The sequence below is a fragment of the Alnus glutinosa genome, chromosome 9 (genome assembly GCF_958979055.1).
Source record: "Alnus glutinosa chromosome 9, dhAlnGlut1.1, whole genome shotgun sequence".
NCBI classification, from domain to species: domain Eukaryota; kingdom Viridiplantae; phylum Streptophyta; class Magnoliopsida; order Fagales; family Betulaceae; genus Alnus; species Alnus glutinosa.
In genome coordinates, this window is record NC_084894.1 from 17,065,057 (window position 1) to 17,077,172 (window position 12,116).

The 12,116-nt window shown below is 39.4% G+C and overlaps 1 protein-coding gene across 1 annotated transcript; it reads right to left on the reverse strand.

The window, feature by feature from the left end:
- Positions 1 to 523: 523 nt before the first annotated feature.
- LOC133876804 (uncharacterized) lies at positions 524 to 1,657 on the reverse strand. The gene has a single exon (XM_062315051.1). It carries the CDS (start codon positions 1,655 to 1,657, stop codon positions 524 to 526), a length of 1,134 nt encoding a protein of 377 aa, XP_062171035.1.
- Between the last annotated feature and the right edge of the window lie 10,459 nt (positions 1,658 to 12,116).

Here is a 12,116-nt window from a genome sequence, read left to right on the forward strand (position 1 = left end):
TCATGGACGTTGGTTGGCCGCTCCCAGTTGACGACAACCTCAACTTTGCTAGGATCAACTGCTATTCCATCTTTTGAGATAACGTGCCCTAAGAATGGAACTTTCTCCATCCAAAATTCGCACTTCTTGAGTTTGGCAAATAACTGCTTTTCCCTTAGAACATTTAGTACTGTTTTCAAATGCTCTCCGTGCTTTTGATGATTAGTCAAGTAAATTAAAATATCATCAATAAACACAACTACGAACAAATCGAGGTACATATGGAAAACACGATTCATTAGATCCATAAAAATCGACGGTGCGTTAGTCACCCCAAAAGGCATGACTCGGAATTCGTAATGACCATACCTCGTTCAAATCGCCGTCTTTTGCACATCTTCGTCCTTTACCTTAAGTTGATGGTATCCCGATCGAAAGTCGATTTTCGAGAATACCTTGGCTTCCTTCAATTGGTCGAACAAGTCGCCAATCCTTGGTAAAGGATATTTATTATTTATGGTAACGCGGTTTAGCTCCCGGTAGTCTAAGCATAGTCGCATAGTCCCATCTTTCTTCTTGACAAACAGTACTGGTGCTCCCCACGGTGATACGCTTGGGCGTATGAATCCTCTGTCCAAATGTTCTTGGATTGTTTCTTTAGCTCTTTCAACTCGGCAGGCGCCATACGATAAGGTGCTTTGTGAATGGGTTGAGTTCCCGGAATCAAATCAATGGTAAACTCAATCTCATGATCAAGTGGCAATCCTGTCACAACCTCGGCAAACACGTCTGGGTAATCGCACGCCACTGGAATATCTTCCAACGTACGCTTAGCTTCTGGTTTTGCCGTCACATAAGCTAAGACCACTGATGCTCCTTGTCGTATATTCCCTGTAGCTTGTATTGCGGAAAGTAGCGGTGGAGTAGCTCGTGTAGAAGATCCGTTGAATTTAAATCTTTCAACACCTGGCAATTGAAAAACGACTACCTTCTCTCTACAATTTATACTCGCATAATACTTTGATAACCAGTCCATGCCTAGGATTACATCATATCCTAGATATTTAAACACTGATAGATTGATGGGTAGGTTCCTTCCTTTTATATTGATTGGACAATTCTCTACCATTTTATCGCATACGACTTTCTTTCCTCCAGGGGTTTCAACCGTAAGACTTTGTACTAAAGGTCGAGTGCTAACATGACGTAATTTAATGTATGCTTCATAAATGAATGAATGTGTAGTTCCTGAATCAAAAAGAGTACACGCAAGGATACCAAACAAAAAGATGGTACCTGTCACAACATCGTTAACACCTCGTTCTTCTTCTTCGTCTACCTCAACCGGAGTTAAGGTATACACCCTCGCTTGGGCGGGTCGCCTTGGTGGAAAGTTGTTTCCTGGGGGTCGGGATCCTTCTGGGGCATCCAGTGGACAATTCCTCTTGAAGTGGCCAAATTGACCACACCTAAAGCAGTTTGGTTCGCTAGCCTTGAACTCTCCAGCATGCACCTTCCCGCACTTATAGCATGAAGTCGCCTGATTCCCTGCTGTTGGAGGGAAATTCCTCTTCTCAGCTGGCCTGCTTCCAGTACCAAGTGCAGGTCGTTTGGATGGGTATGACACCTGCGATGCTGCTCGCCTCTTCAGTTCGTAAGCGGCGGATGATTCGCGCATTCCTCGTTCGGCAATCGATGCTATATCGACCAACTTGACAAAGTTTCTGATTTCATGACACATAACTCTATCTCCTTAATACGAGGATTAAGGCCATTTTCAAAACGTTCCGCCTTCGATTCTTCATTTGGGATTAGGTTGAGGCCAAACCTCGCTAGTTCAATAAACCTAGAGGAATATTGCTCTACCATCATTGTGCCTTGCACCAGATTCTGGAATTCGATGGCCCGTATCTGCCTTTGTGCCCTTGGAAAGAAACACCCATTGAATTCCTCTAAAAACCTATCCCAAGGGATAGCAACCCCATGTCCCAACTCTATTCCTAAGAGTCATTTTTTAGACTTCCACCATCTTGCAGCTTCATCGATTAACCTTAGTCCTGTATAATTAACCTTTTGCTCATCAGTACAGCCAAGGGTCTCATGCAATAGCGCGATATCCGTAATCCAAGCTTCAGCAACTAACGGTCCCTGCATTCCATCAAATAGGCGAAATTGTTGGCTAGCAAAATCGCGTAGAGAGCAACCTACCTGTTCCAATCGGCCAGCAGGCTGTGGAATTCTTGCCACTACTTCGGCAAACTGCCTAGTAGTTTCAGCCATAAATTGAGCTAAGGCTGGATGCACTCCATCATTAAATGGTGGAGGTGGAGGTGGAGGTGGGAATTCATCATCACGGTTGCCATGACGATGGTTTCCGTAGTTTTCGTTACGAACAGGGTAACGTCGAGGTGCCATAATTCTGTACCATCGCATCAAGTTAATCACCAAAATAATAATTAATTTAAATACTACACAATACATTTAATCACATAGATACATATTGATTAGCTCCAAAAGCTTATCATTCTCTAATTCTTACAAAGAGATATTGCACACAAAAGTTTTTATTTTACTCGGGTACATAGCATATTTAAACAAAACTGATGCTTCTACAGTTCTATAATTATTCATTTACTATTATTCCCGACTCAACACTACATTCTTCAAACGAAATCTTTTACGTGGTTTCTAAAATCATTTATTAAAAGTAGCTCTTGGTTATGCTCTAGTTTCTAGGTAGGTCAATTCTGATGGTCACCTGAGCGAACTGCTCTGATACCATTCTGTAATGCCCCAAATTTGAGCCTGCAAATTTGTAAGTAAAAACCTTCGGTTTCCACGTGACATTACTACATCAGAGATAAACTCTCGCAGCGGAATATATTTTTTTCTTCTAAAGCCTTAGGAATTGATAGCATAACACATTTAGAGCTGACTGAAATACCTCGATACGTTTATAAAAACATGTGGATATTGTCTCCTCAACAATATTAATGATTTCTTAAGAGCTTGAAATTACTGGGCGTTACATCTGATCAACCGTCCGGACGACCATTCCCTTGGTCCGGACGCGCGAAGCCTTGATATGGAAATTGCGTGCAATTGAAGTGCGACCGTCCGAACGACAGGGCAACACTGTCTGGACGTGGCTCAAATCAGGAAAGAATTTCAACAAAATTTTGAAAAGCCGATCGCACAGTTGTTCGTCTAGACACCTTATGTCTACCGTCCGGACAGTGCCTAGGTTTATCAAGCCAGACGCTCATTGGAACCTGCAGCCTATAAATAGAGGTCCCTAGGCTTGAGAACTGCAAGAATTCGGTATTGAATTCCTTAGTGCTTAGAGAGTTATATTGTAGAGTTATTGTGCTGAGTTAGTCTCTCTTAAGCCATTGCTGTGTGTGTTATTGCTGCGCTGATCTGAAGTCTTTCTTAGGGGTTGGCCCTAAGGTAAAGGATTCCATTGAAGACCCCTTCAGGTAGGAGACCTGGTTGGGAGGCGTTCGTGTTGGGTTACACGTCAAAGTTCAAGGTACGACCACTGCATCAGGGGTATGTGAGTGTTACTGCTTTGTAACTAGCTTTGTCTTCTGAATAATGGATATCTTGGGTTTGGCTGCCCCGAAGTGGTTTTTCTCTTAATTGAGTTTCCACTTCATCAACAAAATATTTGTCTCCTTTAATTCTGCATTTAATATTTTGTTGCACACTGTTCACACACAGTTAATTAGAAGTCATTTGATTTTTTAACAAGAATTAACGACAATGATCCGAGTGATGATTTTGACCACGCCCGACCAGACTCAAATCCAATCTTAGCATAAATGATTCGATAAAACTTGATTGGTTTTCTCTTATTTATTTCTACATTGATTGGCAATTGTTAACGAATTGGTGAATCATTTATACATGTGGCAATAATTAATGTGTGCATTAGGTAAGCAATAAAGTTATCGCGCTGTCAATCAATTAAAATCAATTCATGTTTGTGTGTGTTAGTATTTTTATTGGCTACATTTTGGTTAAAACAAAATCACTTTTTGTAATGGTTGCATTTTAACAGGATAGTCGGTTTTCAAATTGGAATCTTCATATATTCAGACATCTACTGTTCACAAGCTTCTAGAAGTTGTCCATGAAGAGTCTTGTGCAAAAATCAAGTCAATTGAATCGGTTCCTGTGCAACAGTCCGGGCGGGCCTTTGAAGGCATCCGGATGCCCTGCAATGTCCTACAGATAAACATTGACGATGTCCGGACGTCAGAGCCACATCGTCCGAACGCTTAGTCAATGAATATTCTACAAGAAGTCTATTCTCAGAAATCGTCACTGATTGGGAAGTTTCAGTATTCCGTCTAGACGACTCGGCATCACGTTCGGACGATGTTCATTATCTGCAAGCCGTCCGGACAACTCGACAACACTTCCGGACAATATACAGTAATTCAGATAACTCCAGAATTCCGTTCGAATGCGGAAAGGATTTCAGTGAAGACCGTCTGGACACTCGGTCAAGCCGTCTAGACGCACACCTGATAAGGATAAGATATACGTTGTTTCTAAAGGATATCGCAGAAACCCGTCCGGACAGGGCAAACTTCCGTCCGGACGATCGATAGACAGAGTCCGATTTTCAGCAATTTTCAAGGTCTCTTGAAGCCTATAAATAGGGGGCTCTAGGTCTGTGTTTTGTACAGAATTTGGTGGTGAATTCCATAGTGCTTTGAGAGGGTGTTTAGAGAGAATCAAAGATCCGCTAGCTCTCAAGCCGTTGCCGGTGTGTGCTCGTTGTTTGTGTGAAGTCTATCTTAGGGGTCGGCCCTAGGGTAAAGGAATCCATCAAAAACCCCTTCAGGTGGAAGATCTGGTTGGAAAGTGTTCGTGTTGGACTACACGTCAGAGTTAAAGGTATGACTACTGCATAGGGTTATGTGAGTACGAGTGTCTTGTAACTAGCTTTGTTTTTAGATAGTGGATTTCCTGGGTTTGGCTGCCCCGGAGTGGTTTTTTTCTCTTCATAGAGTTTCCACTTCGTAACAAATATCTTGTCTCATTTCAATTCCGCATCTAAGATATTTGTTTGCACACAAACACACTTGGTTTGTTTAAGAAGTCAATAAATTATTTTCAATTGGTATCAGAGCATATTACACTCTATTTTTAGATTTATTTCTTGAGTGTATCCTTTTGACTTCTATTTTTTACTATGTCTCAAAATCTTAATTTTGTTCCGTCCTTTGATGGAAAGAACTATGGCTATTGGAAAGCCCAAATGCGCTTCTTTTTAAAATCTATTGACATCTGGAAAATTGTTGAAACTGGTTGGATTAAACTAGAAGAAACAGAAGAAATTACTGTTGTTCAAACAGGCGCAAGGCTGTCCAATGATAAAGCTCTCCATGCACTATGTCAAGCACTTTCACCATCTAAATTCGCAAGAATTTCAAATTGTGAAATTGCTAAAGATGCATAGCAAATTCTAGAAACAACATATGAAGGCACAAAACTAGTAAAATCTGCCAAACTTCAAATGTTGAATTCTAAATTTGAAGAAATTAAGATGCTAGAAGATGAGACATTCGGAGAGTTCTACACTAAGATTAGTGACCTAAGAAACTCAATGGTGAGTCTTGGGAAGCAAATCTCAGATGTAAAACTCATCCGAAAGATACTAAGATCTTTGCCTGAGCGTTTCAGGATTAAAGTAACAACAATAGAAGAAACCAAAGATCTGGAGGAGATGAAGATTGAAGAGCTGGTAGGATCTCTTCAAACATACGAATACTCCTTACCTCCAGCCAGAAAGGCAAAGACAATTGCCCTCAAAGCATCTAAGGCATCCAAGAAGAAATCCGTAGTCTCATCTGACAAAGACTCGGATGTTGATGAAGATGCAGTGACAATGTTAACCAAGAACTTCGAGCACTTTATGAAGAATAATAAATTCAAAAGGAAGTTCTCTGACAGATTAAGAAAGGCTCCTCACACAACTAATACAGAAGAAGCAGAAAAGAAAGATCCGAGGGGTCCCTAGTGCTTCGAATGTTCAGGCTTTGGGCACATCAGGACTGAATCTACAAATCTGAAGAAACAAAGAGGGAAAGCCTTTAATGCAACTCTCAGCGATGAGTCTGAGAAAGAAGAAGAATCTCCTGAGGAAGAAAAATTTCTGGCCTTCGTGGCCCCATATGAAGATAAGGAGGATTCTTAATTCCTAGTACTCTGAGAACAATGAAGAAGAAGATATGCAGTCAGCCTATCAACTTCAATATCTAGAGTTTCTAAAGCTGGGGGAGAAATACAAGCAGCAGATACTAGAGCTGAACAGCCTCAGAACTGAAAAGACCTGTATGCTCATGAAGATCAATAAGTTAGAAGAAAGGCTATTGGAGACAAAGTTACAACTAGAGAGAGTCTCAGACGAGAAGCTCACTCACATGCTCTCCATTCAGAAGTGCCCAACTGACAAGACCAGACTCGGGTATGTTCCTACTTCTGATACTCCTTATACTTCCAAGACCATTTTTGTGAAGCCAGTTATATCCGATACTCCACCCCCAAAAGTGGATAAGGGAAAAGCTAAAATGGAAGCAGAAGTTTCTTTCATCCCTCAGCCTCCTGCCAAGCTTCCTATCAAGAGAAAGCCTCTCACATGCCATCACTGTGATGAGCCAGGGCACATTAGACCTAACTACCCACATCGGCAAGTTCAAAGGAAGAAAAAATGGCAGGCTCCTAAAACTCCCATGTGTCAACAATGTGGAGTTAGAAGTCATGTCAGATCTAGGTATCCTCCTCTAAAGCATCCTAAATCACCGCCCAGAAATCAAGTTCCAAAGCATCAACAGCTGTAGAAGCCTACTCAGGCGAAAAAGACTTGGATTCCCAAGAAAACTGCAGAAAGGGAAATCTCCGGTGAAGGAACACGTTCAGCCAGTTCTTTCATGCAAGATTTGGTCAGATTTCTGGCACTATAGCTAAAAAACAAAGGACAAGACAAGGACGAGGACACTCACTCCCCGAGGGGGAACAGACTTACCTAGTAGGTAAGGTCACACATGCCTAGGATTTTGGTTCCTAAATCCTAGAGAATGACAGGTACACTTGCATAATTTACTTTATTCGACCATCTAATACTTTGCATGTTGTTGTGGAACCATTTTTTTCTATCCCTATATTCCCTCTTGGGTTGTCTTCAGGAAATTCTGCCAGATATTAAATAAGGGATGATAATAAAAGCACGTCAAACGGCTGTTTTTCTATCATGTTTGTTCTCAAACCTCTCTCCCTGAGGTCAAGTTTGTGTTTATGGTACATGCTTGATCAACATTATTCTCTTTATTTTGAAAGCATGTGTCTTTTTGTTTAAAAAAAATAAGGGGGGGGGGGGGGGGGGGGGTTCAAAGGATGCAGAGGTATATTGCTTTATAACTTTCAGATATCTTATGTATGTTTAACTGATGTCTCAGTTTCTGATGCATTTATTCATTTACCTTTATATAACTGAGATTTTTTTTTTTATCTGCAAAGTTTTCCAGTTGGCATCCATAATAGGTAGTTGCTTTTCTATTGCGATACAAAATATGCACTTTCCTAGGCTCCCTTAAGGTATTTGTATCTTTCTTCTGACTTTTAACTTCTGATTTTTTATGAGAAAGATTTTGCTCTGTCAAAATGGTTAAATTGACCAACTCGCTAGTTGAACCTAGAACCCATAAATTCTGGCATTCTTTCCAGGTTGCAGCACCAAGTGATAAAAAACATTCAATTCGAAACAAATATGGATAAAAAGATCCACTGCTATAAATCTGTTCTTAATCTTGTCCCTAAAGAAACAGTCAATGATCACATCATTGCAGAAATAGACGTTCACTAAAGGACATAGAAAAAAGAAAAGTATGCAACTTAGGGGGAGTGTATCGGATGAAGGTGACTAGGCCCTAGTAATATAAGGTTTGACTTTTGACTGATCTAACATTGATTTTCTCTCTTGTTTAGAAAATCCGGATGTTTTAAGTCATATCAGTGACCTTCATACCTTATTGAGAAAGCCTTCACACACACACGCATTGCTTGAATTAAGTTGTCTATTGAAATATCCTTTTGTTGGGAAATTCTAGTGATTTTTAAAACTTAACTCTCACTTATATATTGGGATATGTTTGAACTGTTAATTAAACTAAGATATCAGTGGTATATACATGCGTGTTCTGAAAATTATCTGGAAAATATTTTGCTGCTCTTTTTCCTCCCTTTCAGATTTCTTTTGTGTGAAGCATCCAGACGGTATGTTTGGGGACGTCCGGACGGTTATTCTGAATGTCCGGACGTATATTTTAGTTGTCCGGACGATACGGGTTCTTCGTCCGGACGTTTTTGGTTATCGTCCGGACGGCCGTGTTTTCGCAACCGTTTATGTAGCACAACGTCCGGACGTTACTTATGTTCCGTCCGGACGGTGAACCCTGTAGGGTTAAATCCTTTTCTCCCCGCGCCGTAGCTCTCTTGTTAGGCTCCTTTTGGTTAGATTTTGTCGTCTTGTGCTTTTTTTCTCTGTGTTTCTATGCAAAACTCTTTAGTGCACATGTCAAATCTGCAGTTTTTTTCCACCCCAGGTATATTCTTACTCTTTTACTACCTTATTTTTAAGTTTTCTTGCTTAAAATAGGTTGTTTTATTAAGTTTACTATTTTGAGTTTAATATGTAGTTTTTCTCAAAATAAACTATTAATTGAGTTGAGATTTTGTCTATTCGATAATTGATATTTCTGGGTTGTGTTTTATTGATGATGTAAATTTTTGGATAGTCCATTTTACAGCCATTATAATGCCCAAAATTTTTTTTGGACTAACTAAAATTAATGTTTTCTTGGATTTGTGTCTGTGATTTTTTTTTTTTTGTTGTCCATAAATCATGTCTGCAAACAGTTCTCCTCCCCGAGTCAGACAAAGAATTGAGGAATCAGTTCTTGACCGGTTGCATCGTATGCAATCATGACAAGTCCTATCTGAGAGAATCTTCTCTGTACAAATCTGCGAGACCCCGTTCTGCTACCTATTGCTCAGATGCTCCTGGAGAACAACTGGGAGTACCTTTACAACTGTGCATGCCAGGCCTTTCCCTGACTAGTGCGGGAATTTTATGGCCATATGATCGTCACTCAAGATGATGATCATGGATTGATCATGCAGACTATGGTTAGAGGGCAGACCATTCTGATAGACCCTCAGCTTATCAGTTATGTGATCGTGGTCCCTATTATCCCAATCTCCAGAACTCCGTTTCCTGATGAGGCTCCCAGCATTGATTTTCTCCACGATTTCTTTGGGACGAGGCCACACTCCCAGATCAACATCAGTGCCTTTGCTCCTATGCACCGCTTTTTAGCAAAAGTGGTGGTGATAGATCTTTGGCCTCAAGCTCGACGAAGTGAGCTGACCCTCAAGAAGGCCACCCTTCTATATGCCATTGTGATGCGGGCTCCATTTTGCCTGTGCAAGCATATCTTGCACACGATGCTCGAGGTTCGTGATGAGAAGAACACAAGTCTGTCGTTTGGGTGTCTGATCACTCAAATCTGCCTTCAGGTCGTGCCAGACATTTCAGACTCAGAGCCCCGTTCACGGATTCCAGATCCTCTTGGCAAACTTCCGTCCGGACGGTCGACAGACAGCGTCCAATTTTCAACAGTTTTCAAGGTCTCTTAAAGCCTATAAATAGGGGGCTCTAGGTCTATGTTTTGTACTAAATTCGGTGGTGAATTCCATAGTGCTTTGAGAGGGTGTTTAGGGAGACTCAAAGATCCGCTAGCTCTCAAGCCGTTGCCGGTGTGTGCTCGTTGTTTGTGTGAAGTCTATCTTAGGGGTCGGCCTTAGGGTAAAGGAATCCATAAAAAACCCCTTCAGGTGGAAGATCTGGTTGGGAAGCGTTCGAGTTGGGCTACACGTCAGAGTTAAAGGTATGACTACTGCATAGGGTTATGTGAGTACAAGTGTCTTGTAACTAGCTTTGTTTTTGGATAGTGGATTTCCTGAGTTTGGCTACCTCGGAGTGGTTTTTTTCTCTTCATAGAGTTTCCACTTCGTAACAAATATCTTGTATCATTTCAATTCCGCATCTAAGATATTTGTTTGCACACAAACACACACTTGGTTTGTTTAAGAAGTCAATAAATTATTTTCAGTGTGCATTATGTATAAATATATAATATTAATTTGGGTGCGTTGTGTATTTCGCAGGTTACCCTAGTACTTGACAGATATTCCACACCTCGTTTGAATGGTAGATCGTCTGCTTGCAGCAGTTCAGGTAATAATTAATTACTTTTCTGTTATATCCTTATTTTTTTAATATTGATGACATTTCTTTATATTCCACGTGTTGCCCCTTAAGTGTTAGTTTTAATATGATATTATTGTATTTTTGTTTGTTGAGTTTGTTTGTTTGTTTTATCATTTATAGGTAATATGGAGCATGTTGTTGCGCATCCGTTACTAGCTGTTCATGTATCAGAGGTGAGAAATTCGACTCATGCGCATCCGTTAGTAGCTATTTTATCATTGTGTTTTGCGTGTATTCTTTATATATAATTATTCATATATATATATATATATATATATATATATGAAAACACAAACATTGGTTATATTATTTTCCACGGTTGTAGTTTTTGACGATTCATTCTCAATGTATATTGTTGTGCTTGTTCTTTAAAATTAAATATAAAATGTTGTTATTGTTGACGAATGGATAGATGTAAATGGTCAACCGCTAAAAAAAATATTTGGGAGAGCCAAAATCTGTAATTTGCTATTTAAAATACAGTAGCGTGTGAATATATATACGTACTATATATAAAGTAACATGATAAATATCACGTTAGAAAATACAGTAACAAAAAATTAGTTATACATTACAACATTCACTAACCTAACGATATTCACGTTACAAACCACAGTAACCTAGGGATGAGTTTTGCATTACAACATCTACTGACCTAACAATATTCACGTTACAAACTACGGTAACGTGAAGATGAGTTCTGCGTTACAACATACACTAGCCTAATAGTATTCACGTTAAAACATACAGTAACATGAGGATTAGTTCTGCATTACAACATATACTAACCTAACAATCTTTACATTACAAATTACAGTAACGTGATAATAAATTATGCATTACAACATTCACTAACATAAAAATATTCACATTGCAATAATTCAGTAACGTGAAAATTAATTTTGTGTTACAACCTTTTAGCAACCTATTCTTTGCACGTTACAACAACTTAGTAAGGTGCAGTTTCACGTTACTCGAGCTCAATAACGTGAGATATTTGTCGCGTTACTGGCCAGTAACGCAATGTTAGATTTCCATGTTACAATACACATTTTAGCAACCTAAGGCTAACCTTAACTTTGCATTAGTGGGACCACGTTACTGGGTTCCAGTAACCTGAAAAACGCATTTTCACGTTACTAACCTTAGGTTAGTATTCCCATGTTTTTTTGTAGTGAGGTAAAAATTAAAACTTGCAAAACTTACAAGATTGGACCAAAAATAAATTTTTGGCAAAAAATATAAGCTACTGAACTTCCGCAGGTGATGCCCCGTGTGTTTGTGCGCTCGAGCTTAAATGTTCTTGAATTTCTTGGCACTAGCTTGGGTCGCTCGAGTGACTAAGATTGTCAATTGATTGACTTCGGCGATTCAGCATAACCTGGAGTAGAAACTGAAACAGAAAACCAAAAAATCCAAAAAAAAAAAAAATTTTTTAAAATAAAACAAAAAAAAAAACCTCTTAGAAAAACAAAATTAATGTAAACAAAACTTGATTTTTTTTCTTACAAATCAACACTTCCCCGGCATTGGCGCCAAAAACTTGATGTGCAAATTTTACTCGCAAGCACACGAGTCATATGTAGCATAGTGCATGCAAGTGCAAAATCATATTCACTGGGAAGTGTGTGCAAACAAAAGAAAATCAATTTCTATTCAGATTAATTCTATTTTAACCTAGAGCCACGTTTTGGATTTTTTTTTTTTTTTTTTTTTAAGAACAAAGAAATAAAAAATAAGTAAAGAAACACAAAGAAGAAAATAATAAGGTATCGAAATCTACCAAACCAAATCA